Raw genomic sequence first — 15000 nt, 5'->3', positions numbered from 1 at the left:
TTGTTGTTTTTGCTGACGTGCTTTTCTTGTTGTCATGTGTTCTCTGGAAATGCAGTATAAGTTACTTATAGTGATGCACATAGATGGAGGGAAATGGACACCACTATCTTATAGAGTGGTTAAAATAGAATAGGATACAACATAGCTTAAGCTACAGCAGATTCATAGTCACTGCTAGATGATGAAAATATACCTCACTATCAGCGCTCAGATTCTAAGTCCTGCATCTTGTGTACCTTGCCAGGAGTAACTCAACACTGATCGCTTACCTCATTACTGCGATATTCGAAGTAGTTCATGTGTTACTACGCACTTGTCAAAAAGATATTTGGTTAATTATCAGTGTCTGCTGTTACACATTTATGCTTTTAAATATTTGATTAATTATCAGTGTCTGCTGTTACACATTTATGCTTTTAAAGTTTTTCATTAATGTTATTATACTTCATTAACATGTTTTAAGATTTACCGATACCCTTGTTTAGAATTATCTGCGCATCGTGTGTGTCACACTTTCCTTTGGCAGCTGGCAAGTTTGACAGTTCTCAGCCAGTCACTTCGTGGCAGAAAGCCAGTGAGAAATGTTGCGTTTCCAGTTTGGTGTTGATTCTGGGTTATTCTTAAGACAATACAGTGACTATGAAGAAAAAATAGACCAGTAACTATCCCAGTTTAATATCTGAGCCCATCAAGAGCTGAAAAAAGTTATTAAAATTGAAGCAGTTCAGAGGGTAGAAAGAAACTAATGATAATTTGACATTTCCAGATATAAAGGTATTTGGTTTATTATTTTACTGTGTGAACGGAGCTTTATCTTGCCATGCATATTGAGGTGAAGAGAATATTTCCTAGGGGGTGTTGGGGGCAGAGCCCTAGTAATGGGAACTAAGATTATTAGATTAGGTTGGTTTATTGGTCAGTAATGATGGTATATATATATATATATATATATATATATATATATATATATATATATATATATATATATATATATATATGTATATATATATATATGTATATATACCATCAAAAAATCTGTAGATTTTGCTGACAGGTGGGTTAGATACCCGTACAGTTTTTGAACTTTGGTACATCAGTCCGTAGAATTTCAAAGACGGCAGGTAATTCTATAGTGTTTCATTGGCTGATTTTAAATGTTTTTATATTGCTAGTTTTATACATTTTTGTTTGCTATTCTTATTATTTAAGCCTGTTTTACCACATAATTTCCCTGATATACTTCATGCCCTACCCTGCTATCGGGACTATCAAATCAAGTTTGTTGATGGAGAGATGGTACTTGATCTCCTCATCGATTCATTCACAGAAGAAACAATGCTGAGAATCGATGAAATCATTGGATTTCCTGCAGAAAAGTATCACATCTTTCAACTTGGTCTCTGAGAGGGGGTGTCGCTATCAGTGACAATTACCGAAAAGGTTGATAACCTTTAGCAGTAAAGCATTTGAAATGTGAAAGTAAAGCCTTTTACATTTTCCATTCATTCAAGTAGTCTTGTTAAGTATTCTAGGATTTTGGTTGAATTATAATTTTTGCAACTATAAAGTATTGTCAGGGGATATTCTAAGGTGAGCAATAAAAGGAAATATTAGTCCTCAAGAATAACACAGGCCATTTTATTATGAGTAAGAGCTATACATATTCTGATTTTAAATATCTTGCAGAGGGATTCAGTTGGTATCTTTTTTTATTTTTATTTTTTTGTGTCTTTTCTTTGAAGGACTTCCAACGTATAATTTTAGCCCAAAGCCACTGGAGAAATGTAATGCTCATTGTATTTTTGTTTTGTTAAATGTTTCTACACATAGAGGGCTTAACAAGTGCTCAGCCACCAGTGAACAATTAGAGAGCAGTACAAGGTCACAGTACCTTGTAACCTCACCTGGTATTCCTTTTCCTAGAGTTTTTTCTTTGTTTTTATTTATTTCTTCTTCTATTTTACTGCCTGGTTGGAAAATATATTGTTTCTTACAGACGTGTCGTGGTGAGCAACAACAATGTGGCTAAACCACCCACCAAGGACATTCCACCTCACCCCATTTTTAGTACTTGTACGCAAACTGTTTGTGTCCTTGACTGATTGTCCTATCTATGACAAGAAGTGGTCAGACTGTGAAAATGACCCACTTGCCTGCTGTGTTCATTATGATGCAGTGGCAGTACAGTGCTACACTATCCCTCTCAGAGGCGAACATAAGTTCCATACCAATATTTCCAAGATTACCTTTCGTAAACATGACCTCCCCAGTGAAGTTTGTATTGATGGAGTGTCGTACCATGTCTGACCATATCGACTCCTTCCTTGTTAATGTCAGCTCGCTGCCCTCTATATGCCCAACCTGGTTCATGACTCTGCTAAGTCACGTACATGTGCCAATTGTGGTGGCTCACATATATCATTTTATTGTTGTTGCTGCCCTGCCTATAAGCTCGAATGTGAGGTAGCAGTCCTCAGATTCAAGCTAGGAAGGCCAGACAGGAAGCATGGCAAGGAGGTTTTACTCTCTCTACTTATTTCAAAACTGTCCTTCACTCTGCTCCCCTCCCATCTTCTCAAGATGTCTCAGCATCTTTGCCATCTACCTTAAGTCATCCTACCTCTACTCCCCTTCTTCCCCGGTCAAATTCCTTTTCCAGTCTAAATCCAGATACTCCAATCTCTACCACTTCCCCGATACCTACCCCTCCTGCTGACTTTACTTGTAGCACCAGGCAACTGAAACATTCTACTCCACCTTCTCCTATACATCATCTCCTACGCCCACCTCATCCTCTGCTCCTCAGATATTTATCCTCTCTTCTCATTTTCACAAGAGAACATTTTTTCTCAGTCCTCTTCACCCAACTCCCCTCCAGAAACTCTTGAAGATATCAAAAACTTTCTAAACATGACCCAAAGGAACACTCCCTCTAAAGCCATCTCTGTTTTCCTTGAACAATGTCCTTATTCCTGTCACAGTCATAGATACACTGTAATTCATCTAATTGCCCTACCCCCTTAACGCTCTCTAATCTTTGACGTATAATACTTCTTATTTTAATCTTTAACTCTTCTTTACCCATTTTGCCACAATACTTTACAGTAGTTCTATATAACCTTTGTCTAGCATAATTATCTGTTTTAACCATTATACAATGATGTAGAGTACAATAGAAAAAGGGAAAATCCACTTAATTGTTACTGAACTCAAACTAAAGAAAATATAATTGTAATTGTGGATTTTTTAAGATCAAATTATCTACATTTATTGAATGATAGAAATATGATGATATAATTTAATAATATGATATAAGCCTATACACTGTTGAACAGACTGGGGTTGTGAGTATGTCTAGAGGTGCATGTATATGTACATGTACATGTATATGCTTATGGATTGGATATGGATATGTACATGCATGTATATACATATTTATGCATATGTGTGGGTGTGGGTGTGGGTGTGTTTTGTGCATGTGTCTGTGCGTCTGCCTGCATGAGCATATGTGTGTAAGAGAGAATTTTATTTGTTATTGTAATAATTTTCTTTCACTGTTGTCATGATTGTTATAAATGAATTTTTCTCCTCAAATAATCTCTTTTACTATGTCCTTATTATCCATCTTATAATGAACTTCATTTGCAGGTTCACAATGGGCGACAACAGCCATTCCTGCCGTGGGTTTGAAACTCCAACTTTGGGGAATGACCTTTGGCCAATGGGCTTTGACATGGACTTGGCTTTGGACGGACCGGTTGCTCGTAAGGGCCCAGGTGGACCACTCTCCTCTGCAGGCCTAGGGTGTGGAGGGCTCAACACCCTACAGGCTGGAACCAACACAGGAGCTGGGGCTTACAATGACATCCACCAGCTCTCCAATTTATCATCCATATGGCAGAGGTTTGATGATCTCCAAGCTGGGGATATCTGCCAGATGACAGACCTGACAAATTCTCTGCCGAAGGGTGACAGTGAGACGGCGCAGAGCCTCCTCGCAAAGCTAGCTGGTCAGGACTTGGGACCTGATCTGTCATCAGGAGCTGATCCCTCGCACAAGGAGCTGGAGTCCTCTTTGTTTGATCAAGCACAGGGCATGCCACATGGAGGGGCAGCTAATGGCCAAGGAATAACACTCTTGCACAAGTCCCAGTTGGAATCAGCAGAAATTTATGGGCGGATGACCTGTTATGGAGGGAAGCTCATCTTACAGCTGCGTCACTCTAATGTAAATGCAAACTACACTCTGAATGTGAGTGAGTGTTGGCTTTGTGGGGAAAAAGTTACTGCAGGGTCACAGTTATGTACTCACAAACATTCATTCAATGGTGTTTTTCAAGTGAATGAGGAATTCATTCAGTTAGACATAGACCATTACATTCCTGAACAAACACTTGACCCTCAAGATGGACAGGAGATGACAGACAGTGTTTTGCAGCATTCAGACTCCTCAGGGATGCACCATGACCTTGGTGGCACTCGGGAGCTAGAGCTGCCTGAGAACATCAGCGGAGGAGATGCTCTGGGCATGGGTGCAGGGGCTCCAGGGCTTCATTATGGAGCTGGGCCTGACCCCAGTTTGGTTCCACCTCTGAGCTCTGCTAATATCATGGCTTCTGCTATTCCCACCAATCCTAGTCCATGCTTAAATACATCCTTTGGCCAGCTGCAGCTCCCTGGGATGCCATTAACAACTAATCATTCCACCCTGTCTCCCGGGATTCCAGGCATGGCTGATTCACCAGCTCTGAATGCAACACAGCCGCTGTGCTCAGCCAGCACCCCTGTCTTTGGCTTGACCCATGTAGACACTTCATCTACTAATGCCTTATTGACATCAACTTCTAACCAAAGGAAGGTATCTGTTCAGCCCAGCCAACCCACTATGGCCAGCAGTTACTCCATGGGAAGTGGTATCAATAATTTCAATATGACTAACCAGATGGGGAATGTGACTGTGCCTAGTCAGCCTAGTCATCGGGATCTGCCCGGACGCAGTAAACACTCACTGCAGTACCACTTGCCCTTTTCTGTTGGTGGGGATTACAACTGTCACACGCTTACCAGTTTAGAGGCAGAGACAGAGAAAAACTCTGAACTTCCTTGTCTCACATCTTTACACACTGTACCTGCAAGTCTTGACACCCGTGTACAAAGAACAGATGTTATGCCTAAGAAAACAGAAATTGGGGCCAAGAAAAGAAAAAGCAGAGCCCAGAGGAAGCCAAGTGTAATCCAGATGAGGGAGTACAAAAATGAACCCCAAGAGAATACCTCTGTGAAGAATTTTTACACAGAAGCAGAAATGGCATCTGTTAAGATGGAGCCCCTTGACAGCGCACAAGCAAAAGACTTTGGTGTCGATAGTAGACAAGGAGGAAGACCAGATGCCAGTATAGAAGACTGGATCAGGCATAACCTCCCAGAAGGTGACCTAATTGTCAGTGACAATCAAATGAAGCAAGCAGCAGACAGCGAAGACAAATTGCAGGAATTAGACCTGAAGAACAATGCTAAGTCAGCAGAGATTGACAACCTGGAAAAGAACCAGAAGCTAGAGAGCATGGAGTCCATAGAACCAGACCAGACTTCAAGATTGGCTGCACACAAGCTTGCCAGAGGGATGGACCTGTCATGCCGTGTGTGCACCAAGAATTTTGGCAAGGATATTAGAAGTTACAAAACACATATGAAGGAGCACGGACTTGAACGATCTGAACTTCTTGCATGCTCTTTCTGTCCCAAGACCTTTGCTAAAGGGAAGCACTATACACAACATCTCAGGATACATGTCAGTACACAGCGCTTCTCCTGCAAGGTCTGTAATGCCAGTTACAGCCGGAAAGCCAAGCTGGCACGGCATATGTTGAGTCACAGCCAGGAGCAGCAGGTCAAGATGCACAAGTGTTCTAAGTGTCCCAAATCATTCAGTGAGAAAGAATATCTCCAGGCTCATCTCAAGTTGCACGAAGGGGGCAAGAAGTATGAGTGTGATGCTTGTGGGTTCCTTTGTTCATCCACTTATAACCTGGACACCCACAAGAAGCAGCATTTGAGTGACAAACCTTTCAAGTGCGAGTTGTGTGACAAGACTTTTATTCGCAGAGATTTTCTGGACCAGCACATGGAACAGATTCACAAGAACAAAAAGAGCAAGTGTGAAAAGTGTGGCAAATTGTTCTCTCGGAAAGATGTCCTCAAGAGGCATCTTGCTGTGCATAATAATGAAACCTATGATTGTGATTTATGCCAAAAAAAGTTTTCTAGAAAAGACCGACTCGCTTCGCATAAGAAGCTACATAAAATGAATTGTGAGTACAAGTGTTCTCTTTGCCCAGCATCATTCAGTAGGAAAAATGTGTTGGATAAACATGAGAAAATCCACAAAACAAAAGAACAATGTAAAGAGTGTTACAAATTCCTGCCTAACAAACAGAGGTTAGAGTCTCATATGAAGCTGCATGAGAAGAACCGATCCAAGGAGGATGGCAAGGGGATGCACAAATGCGATATCTGTGAGAAGTCCCTCACCAGCAGAGACATCCTGAGGAAACACATCCGTAAAATCCACGGCAAGTTCCCTGAGCCCAAGAAGAAGGTTGAAGTCATGGAGAGGGAGAAGAGGTTCATCTGTCAGTGGTGCTCAAAGGGGTTCACAAGGAGCTGTAACCTAAGCACTCATCTCCTGAAGGCGCACAGCAAGGATTCAGAAGACGACTTTGATGATGACTTGCCTTCGGTACTCCAGTCGTCCAGGTGTAAGAGTGAGTCAACCAGGTCCAGCAGCAGTGATCATCCCACATCAGCCCTTGCCTCCTTCACAGCCTCCTCTGCATCCTCGTCTTCCTGCCATGGCTTTCCCACCTCCTCGCATAGTACATCATCCACAACGTCTCCAGTTAGCACCTCTGCTGGCCTCTCATCTTCCGTGAGTCTGGCTTCCTCATCCCCAACCTCGTCCCAGCCTCCTCCTCCTCTCCCTCCTCCATCCGCTCCACCTCCACCCCTCTCCCTTTCCTCTTCCCATTTCCCATCTTCAGGGCGTCCAGAATCTCCAATTAACTTGTCAACAGAGGCCATCACAGCAGCTGCGTATCTCTTGGCATATCCCTCCTATCCGGGTCCATACTAACACAGGTGTACATATTAGCATTCATATCAGTGATTGTAGGACGATTGATGTCCTTTTCCACAGAAAGTGTTGAATCGTAACTTGGGTTTGACTTTTGTAAAGTTTTATGGCAGATATTACTGCAACATAATATTCTAGTATACTATGTATATATGAATATATATACATATATATATATATGCATATATGAATATTTTTGATAATGGCTTGATGAAAATACAAACTAACAGTTGTGCAGCTAATAGGTCATAAGGGAAGTTTTCTTTATATAAACCTCTTATTTTATCATATGCTTTGAATATCTGTGGCTGTATTTGATTAATGCCAAAGAAAGGAGAAAAAGGGTCGGGATTAAAAAGAAAAAAAAAAAAGAATTCTGCAAAGTATTATTGCCGTTTGGTATTTTTATGCAGCTACAGCTTTTATTTTATTTTAATGTTGATAATGACACCTGCCACTATCTCATACGCCTCTGAGAGGGAGAAAGCTCTTCTTAGCATTTGATTTGCTCTCAAGGGGTCGTACTTAACATTTCTTGCATTAAGAGTATGACCAATTTAAGGAAAGGATACAGTACAAAGTATTACATTAAAATCCTTAAGATAACTTTGTAGGACAGTATACTACTCATTCCAATGCTGTCATTTTATTTTATTTTTTTAAATAAATGAAAGATTTTTCATCAGCAAATGCAGCTGCTGGGCTCAGTGAGACATGATGATGTGTATATTTTATATGTATTGTTAAGTTTACTGTTGTAAATATTTATGGGCCAGTTGTAAGTGAAACAACAGAGAAAGCATTTTAACCATTATAATGTGAATCCTGGTGAATAATTGTGTATCATGATATATTGCAGTCTGAATGGTGTGCTTCCTGCCTGAGCTATCAGTATTCCAAAGTCCAAAAACGTCTATTTCAATGACAAATTAATAAAGAGAGAGATCTTTGCATATTTCAGGTAAAAAAAGAGAAATATGTGTTTCTTTGTGTTTTTAATTTAAATTTAAAGCTTTTATATCAATTTTTTAAATGATATATTATTACTTTCCACAAATATTGGGAATTTTTGGTAATGATTGTTAATCTAGGACATTCAATAATTATTTAAAAATATATATAATTTCATAGATAAAAGAAAGGGGTAACATGTTACATATTTTAAAACTGATATGAAGATCAAATTAATAATTAAACTTTACTTTTTATTTACCTTACAAACACTGATAATATCAGTTGGCAGTTAGTAAATTTCAGTCAAATTTTAATATAGCTTTTTGTCTTTCTCTTTATCACTCTTGCAATATCTATTATAGCAGATGTATAAAGCTAGCCCCCCCCCCCTCTCTCTCTCTCTCTCTCTCTCTCTCTCTCTCTCTCTCTCTCTCTCTCTCTCTCTCTCTCTCTCTCTCTCTCTCTCTCTCTCTCTCTCTCTCTCTCTCTCTCTCTCTCTCTCTCTCTCTCACCACAGTCATTTCAAAATATGTGAGCTCTTTTATATGACCATCATGAAAAATTACCATAGGAAAAAAAGTTTAACTCTCAGAACACCCTGATAACAAGAAAATTTGAAAATGTTTAATGTTGATGGGCATTGGAATGGCAGCCTGCATAGGTGCTACTTATATTGGGTTGTTTAAATACATGTATGAATGGACGAAAAATTTTGTCTTAGTAATCTCTGAATTTGCCTTTTACTACAAAATATATTGAATGAATACTTTTGTTTTATAATTATTCAGCAAATCAGGTTTTGGTTTGTTAACTGTCAGCTATTGTTTTGAAGTGGTGACAAAAGCACTAATTTCTTTGAATCAAAGGATTGTTTGGAAAACATCCAAGCATTATTCATTTTGTGATGCTTAGTAATCATGATTTCAAGGACCAGATTTACCTGTGTATTACATTGTTTCCTAATCTCTTTACGAGTGACATAAGTAAAATCTACTTTTAGTAATTACATCTTTAAGAGAATGAAATTTGAGTGCTTACCAACGGTGAAATTATAGGCCAAAATATATATTGTTTGCACCAGCTGACGAGCAAACAGGTTTTATCCTCATTCACAAAAGGGAAATAAAGTCCCTTATACTTATTCAGTATTATACCAGTGCAAGAGCAAAAAGTGCATTCAAGTCATAAATTTATATTACTGATAGTTTGGTTTTAATCCCTGGGATGTCAGGAAAAGGAGGAAAAAAGTGGAAATGGATTGGAATTGGGAATTAACAGCCATTCCCTGTACCTGGTATTATATTATCCAGATATCCAAGTGAAGTGATATATCAGGCATGAGAATCCAAAACATTGCATTTTGTCTTGTTGAAATTTTATTTTTTAAAAATCAATGGTACAAAAGTCACTTTCTTGATCTAATGGTTCTACTTAAGGGGTCGCACATTTAGTACATGTGATTTTAGGGAAGGGATTAATATATAAGCATATATTAGTATGCAAAGGCGATGAGGAAAATTATTCAGGTAAGCAAATTCATTTTTTTTCTTTCTTATTGCAAATTGTACCATGATTATCTACAAGAGGGATTAAAGTGAATGTAAGAAAAAGGTACTGAAAGCAAATGCAAGCGGTGGGAGGGGGAAATGGTATTGTGAATCAGTTTGTTTTTCTCTTTATTATTATTATTAATGTACTAAATGAATAACCCCAACAGAAAAAGGTTTTCATGTTTTTTAATGTGAGGATAATGATCTCAGTGTGTATGTCTTTTTTTTTCTTCTTCTTTTTTCTATGTACAGATTGTTTCTAGTTAAATAAATCATAAGATTGTTCTTATCATTAGAATGATGTTTAAGATATTAATGTATGTTTCGATAAAAAAAGAGTAGTAATTTGAATCTTTAGTGTTTCTTTATCAAGAAAAGAATAAATGATTTATTTGTTTACTGTGGTGTTTGATTTTAGCCCTCTTACATAGTAAGAAATATATATATATTTTCGATATTACACAGATATATTAGTTGAAGTTTAAACTGTTTTGTTTATAATAATTTATTTCTTTTCTACATTTATTTTTTCTTTTACTTTCCTTTTTCATATTACTGAAATGGACCGTTTCATCAAGATATTTGTATGAATTGTAAAATGATTTAAAGATTTCACTGCATAAATTATTCTGTAAAGTAAAACAAAAACTTTAAGGTGCAACTTATAATTTTTAAAACATTTTACAATGAATAAGAAGCAAAACAAGAGCAAAGAATAAGAAGGGGACACCTGACAATGTAATTCATCCAGTGATAGAGATCATTTGTGGTAATACTGGCACAGAGAAGTTGAAATCTTGAACTTCATTTTGCATGTTCAGGAATTATTTCAGGGAGAAACTAAACATTCACCATCTCTTAGTCTGGCCAAAAATCCGTTGGGTTACATCAGAAAGCTGAGGCGAAGCAGGAACATCATCTTGCTTCAGGAACTCTTCCACTGCCATTCTTGGCCTATGCCGAGCTGTTTCAGCACCCTTTTGGGCTTCGTCCCGACTACTAGTTGGTTCAGAAAAAGTCGCTTGATAGCCTAGGGTGTCCATCATGGAACGAGAAAAGCTACCTGGCTCAGAGTTGTATGGATGGCTGCTGCTTTTGTGATAGGATGGGAGATGGGGCATTTCACTTTTCCGTGGTTCTGTTGGGTTTCTGTAGCTATAGTGCTGTTCTGTCTGTCTACGAGAGCTGTGGGTAGGCACTGGATTTTGGACATAGGTTAAGACTGAACGTGTGATGTCAGATAGCTGTGGTGAAGAAGGGCTGGTAACATAGCTCTTCTTGGGACAAGGAAAGCTAGACATACCCTGAGGGTGAGATTTAGAGTGTGCAGATGAGAGGAAAGGTTCCTCAGGAGTTCTCTCATCTATGTGATTTTCACTCTGAGGCTTCTTGTAAGAAAGAGCAGGTTCCTCTGGAGTGTAGTTCTCTTTGTTGTAATTTTTCACAAATGCCAATTTTTTCTCACTATAAGAAAGTGCTGGCTCCTCTGGAGTGTAAACTCTCTCTGCCTTTTTCTCCTCTCTTGATGACTCGGTTGTGAATGTTGACAAGCCTGGTTCCTCTGGTGTTGCAGCATGCAATTGTCTTGCATGTGGCACCTGTGGCTCCTCATATGCCTGTATGGGCTTGCGGTTAATAAGAGACAATAAGGAAGTGGTATATTCCGAAAGCTGGGGTTCACTCGGGGTGGCTGGTGCACTGCAAGCCACCTCAGAGGTATCCTTCCTTTGGCTGGCAGGTGGGGTCACTGGACGAGGAGCTTCCATCCTCTGTGTAACTCTGGCAGAAGTTGGATTCTCTTGCCTCCGAGGGGGAGTTTCCACTAGATGCAGATCTCTTTCCTCTGATTGAATACGCTGAGGAAGTCGCTTTCTCATGGACGTTCTGTGTGCTGGTAATACATCTGGTGTCAATTCCACAGGTTCACTTACTCCTGCCAGCCATTGGTCAACTGTCATGTAGGAGTGTGACAGGGACGAGAGTGAGCAGACGCCTTTGGTCTCTTCTTCGTATTTACTTTGAACCTTGCTTGTTATAGGTGTTTCTAGGTGAGCCTTAGAGGGAGCCTGTACCTGTAAAATGAATTTAAAGTGACATCATCTAATGTTCTGTGCAAAATTATAATAGTTTTGGTTACTGGCAACTGATGTAACAATGGGTACTAATGTGACAGAGATGGTGAGAAATTTCAGTATACTCTATTTTATTAACAAACTCAGAATCTCTTATAGTACAAGGTCACATTTTTTATCTATATGTTATGTTAAACTTATATTTCTCTTAAGCTCTTTCATATACAATATAAAAATAGCCTTTATATACATGCAGTCTCTACCACCACTTGTGGAGAAACACCATCATCCTAGAAAAGACCGAAGTGTCTACAATAACCTCATGGATAAACTACGCATTGGAGATAATCACGGATTCTATGAATACCATGACATACCGATTGAAGAAATTCTTAGAAAAGCTAATCCACGATTTTATTAATTATCAAACATCATACAACTGTAGCTACTCCACTACCACAAATTTCAACAGAAATAGGAAATCTGACAATATTCTTTCCAATAGCTTATACACTAATAGTTTAATCAGTAATGTATGAGAGATGTTATCAAGTACTGATAAAAAGTTACGTTGGGAGGAAGCAAATACTATAACAGAAATTGAGTAAACTGCTAATGGTTGAAACAAATAAAAAGTGCTGGACATAAAAGGTCTTACAGCACTATGGTAAAGTATTCTGGTGAAAAGGATGAAAACATGTTAATGATTAGGATAAAATGAGTTAGATGCTAAAGGTTATAGAGTTATAGGAAAGTATGGTAGTGAAAAAGGTAAAAAGGGGGAGCAAATGATGTAAAGTGGAAATTAGTAAAAAGAGGAAAGGTTAAGGGGACCATCCTAACGAAATTTTATAAAAATACTCGAAAAAAAAAAAAAAAAAAATCCTGTCATCTAGTGGGCTCTGGCAATCTTGTAATGTAATATTTTTGCTAAATATGAAAAATTAAAGAAGTTATGAATAAATCTCTGACCCCCCACCCCCGCTCCGACGTTTACGTTGTCGCGTCTGTGAAAATTTACTGGACAAATTTGTTTTTTTCATATTTTGGGGGGTTTATTTTGGAATTCTCTGGTAGCTAGCTGGCAACTCTGTTTACCCATCAGCTGATCGCCAAGCCTGGGGCTCTGGGAGACAAAACTCCACCAGAAAATCAGAGAGAAAGGTTGTCAGCTCTTACCTTCATAACACCATATCGCAGAGTAGGCCCATAAAACAAAGGGGACAATACTAACTGTAGATGTTATTCTATCACTTGAAAACCTTGATATTATCAGAAATACTCCTTAATCACAGCTGCAATAGTTTTTTTTATACATTTAAATACCTTACGTTGCCAGGTTGGGTACTGGAAAACCTGTGTTGACAGGTGGTAATTCTACAATTATGTGCAGTTATTACCATTAGTACTTTGCAAAAGGAGGGGACAGCATACCAGCTACACTTCAGAATACCATGTGAATGTAATAAAATGCAGCAAGATTGCCACAGAGATTAAAATTCTTAAAAAAAAAAAAAAAAAAAAAAAAAAAAAAAAAAAAAAAAAAAATCTCAAAACTACACTTTTCTCAACATTTGTCAGCACTTTTAAAATTCATCCATAGATTCTTGGGCGATTCTAATGGGGTTTGGATCATTTAAAAGCTGAATATATTTGTGATGGTTTTCTTAGAGAAAATTTTCATTTTAGGTAATAGCAGTCTATATATCATATCGTGATGTTTATAAGACTGGGCATTTAGGAAAAAATAAATTCCCACTAATCTAAAACGAAATTTAAAACTCCGGTCTTTGCAAATTTTAGGTATGGCTATAGACTATAGGTGGTAATTTTTTCAAGAAATTTGTTCAATGGATAAATGCCATTTTTAAGAGGCTGCGATTGTTCAAAAACGTTTTTTGTTAATAACTTTATTATTTATTAGCCAAATGATACGAAACTTGGTGGTGTTTATCACTTTATATTTATGTATAACATATTAAAATATCACAAATATCCAATCATAACTGATGAACTTTGTTCTCGAGCGAGACAGGCGCTTTAAGGGCGTAGGGCGATTGGGTGAAATGGAGTGGAAAAAAGTTTTAAGGAAAACTGGCAAAGGAGCTATTATGAAACAATCAACAAGTAAATACCGGTAGAGATGCTTTTGGAGAAGTAGGAGGAGGAGAATCTGGGAAATGAGATGAGGAGACTCAGGAAGGTGGTGAAGCACCAGGGAAGAATGTCATGAGGGAAGAGATCTGAAGGACACTGTTGCGATAGAAGAGATTCAGGTGGGAATGGTAAGGATAATGGGAAAAAGAAGGAATAGTGCACATAGAGAAGGAGAGGATAGGGTGTGTTGGGAAGGAAGAGGGGTAGGGGGGGAACTTGAGGAGGAGGATGGATATTGGGAAATACTATTTAGAGGGAATGGGAATAGAGAGATTAGAGGGTGGATGAGGGAGCAGAGCATTCTCTTGGGTCCTGTTTTATGAAGCTTTGGATGTCTTCAAGGGTTTCTGGAGGGGAGTTGAGATACAATGGTTCTCTTGTGAGGAGAAGAGGGGATAGCTGCTTGAGGAAGAGGAGGGTGTAGGAGAGGATGTGGTGGAATATTTAGGGTGCCTGGTGTGACAGGTAAAGTGAAAAGGAGGAGGCGTAGGCATCGGGGAAGAGGTAGAGATTGGAGTATCTGGATTTAGACTGGAAGAGGAATTCGACTGGGGTATAGAGGTAGGATGGTTTGGGGTAAAGGGAAGAGATACTGGGGGAGATGCTGAGACATCTTGAAAAGATGGGTGGGGAGCAGAGTGAAGGACAGTTTTGGAATAGGTAGAGAAAAACCTTGTCAACCTTATATAGAGTGAGGCCTACTTTGAATCTGAGATCTGCTACCTCACATTCAAGCTTATAGGCAGGGCAGCTCCAATAAAATACATTATGGGAGCCACCACCATTAGCACACATATGTGACTGAGCAGAGCAATTTGAATGGTCATGAACAGGTTGGGAATATAGAGGGCAGCTGTCTGTGGAGCAACAGTGTTTGGCTGGGTGGCCAAAATGCCAACATGTCTGTCACTGACGAGGAAGAGGTCAATATGGTAGGACAGGGCAGGGCACTCCACCAAAGGGGGAAGGTCATGTCTACAGAAGCTAATCTTGGCAATATTGGTGTAGGACTTGCACTGTCCTCTGGAAGGAATAATGTAGCACTGTACTGCTACTGCATCATAATTTTTGGAGACATTGGAAGTTGTAAGTGGCTGTAGGGGGAATCACAGAGAATCGTTACCACTTGGCTGGG

At 39.0% G+C, this 15000-nt stretch overlaps 2 protein-coding genes across 5 annotated transcripts in view; one reads left to right on the top strand and one right to left on the bottom strand.

The window, feature by feature from the left end:
* The window catches only part of LOC113801316 (uncharacterized), a 10457-nt gene extending 422 nt beyond the window's left edge, over nucleotides 1-10035 (top strand). For both annotated transcript variants that reach the window (XM_027352144.2, XM_027352145.2), the window contains exon 2: nucleotides 3649-10035. In XM_027352144.2, coding sequence (XP_027207945.1) covers nucleotides 3656-7132 — 3477 coding nt within the window. In that variant the 5' untranslated portion in view covers nucleotides 3649-3655 and the 3' untranslated portion in view covers nucleotides 7133-10035. The remainder of the gene's footprint in view (nucleotides 1-3648) is intronic.
* A 250-nt stretch (nucleotides 10036-10285) lies between these two features.
* LOC113801317 (uncharacterized) overlaps nucleotides 10286-15000 on the bottom strand; it is a 14563-nt gene continuing 9848 nt past the window's right edge. For all 3 annotated transcript variants that reach the window (XM_070133317.1, XM_027352146.2, XM_070133318.1), the window contains exon 7: nucleotides 10286-11708. In XM_070133317.1, coding sequence (XP_069989418.1) covers nucleotides 10485-11708 — 1224 coding nt within the window. In that variant the 3' untranslated portion in view covers nucleotides 10286-10484. The remainder of the gene's footprint in view (nucleotides 11709-15000) is intronic.

Source organism: Penaeus vannamei, chromosome 18 (genome assembly GCF_042767895.1).
Source record: "Penaeus vannamei isolate JL-2024 chromosome 18, ASM4276789v1, whole genome shotgun sequence".
In the NCBI taxonomy this organism is placed as follows: domain Eukaryota; kingdom Metazoa; phylum Arthropoda; class Malacostraca; order Decapoda; family Penaeidae; genus Penaeus; species Penaeus vannamei.
The sequence above is the reverse complement of the archived record's forward strand: the minus strand, read 5'-3'. Positions and strand labels throughout refer to the sequence as shown.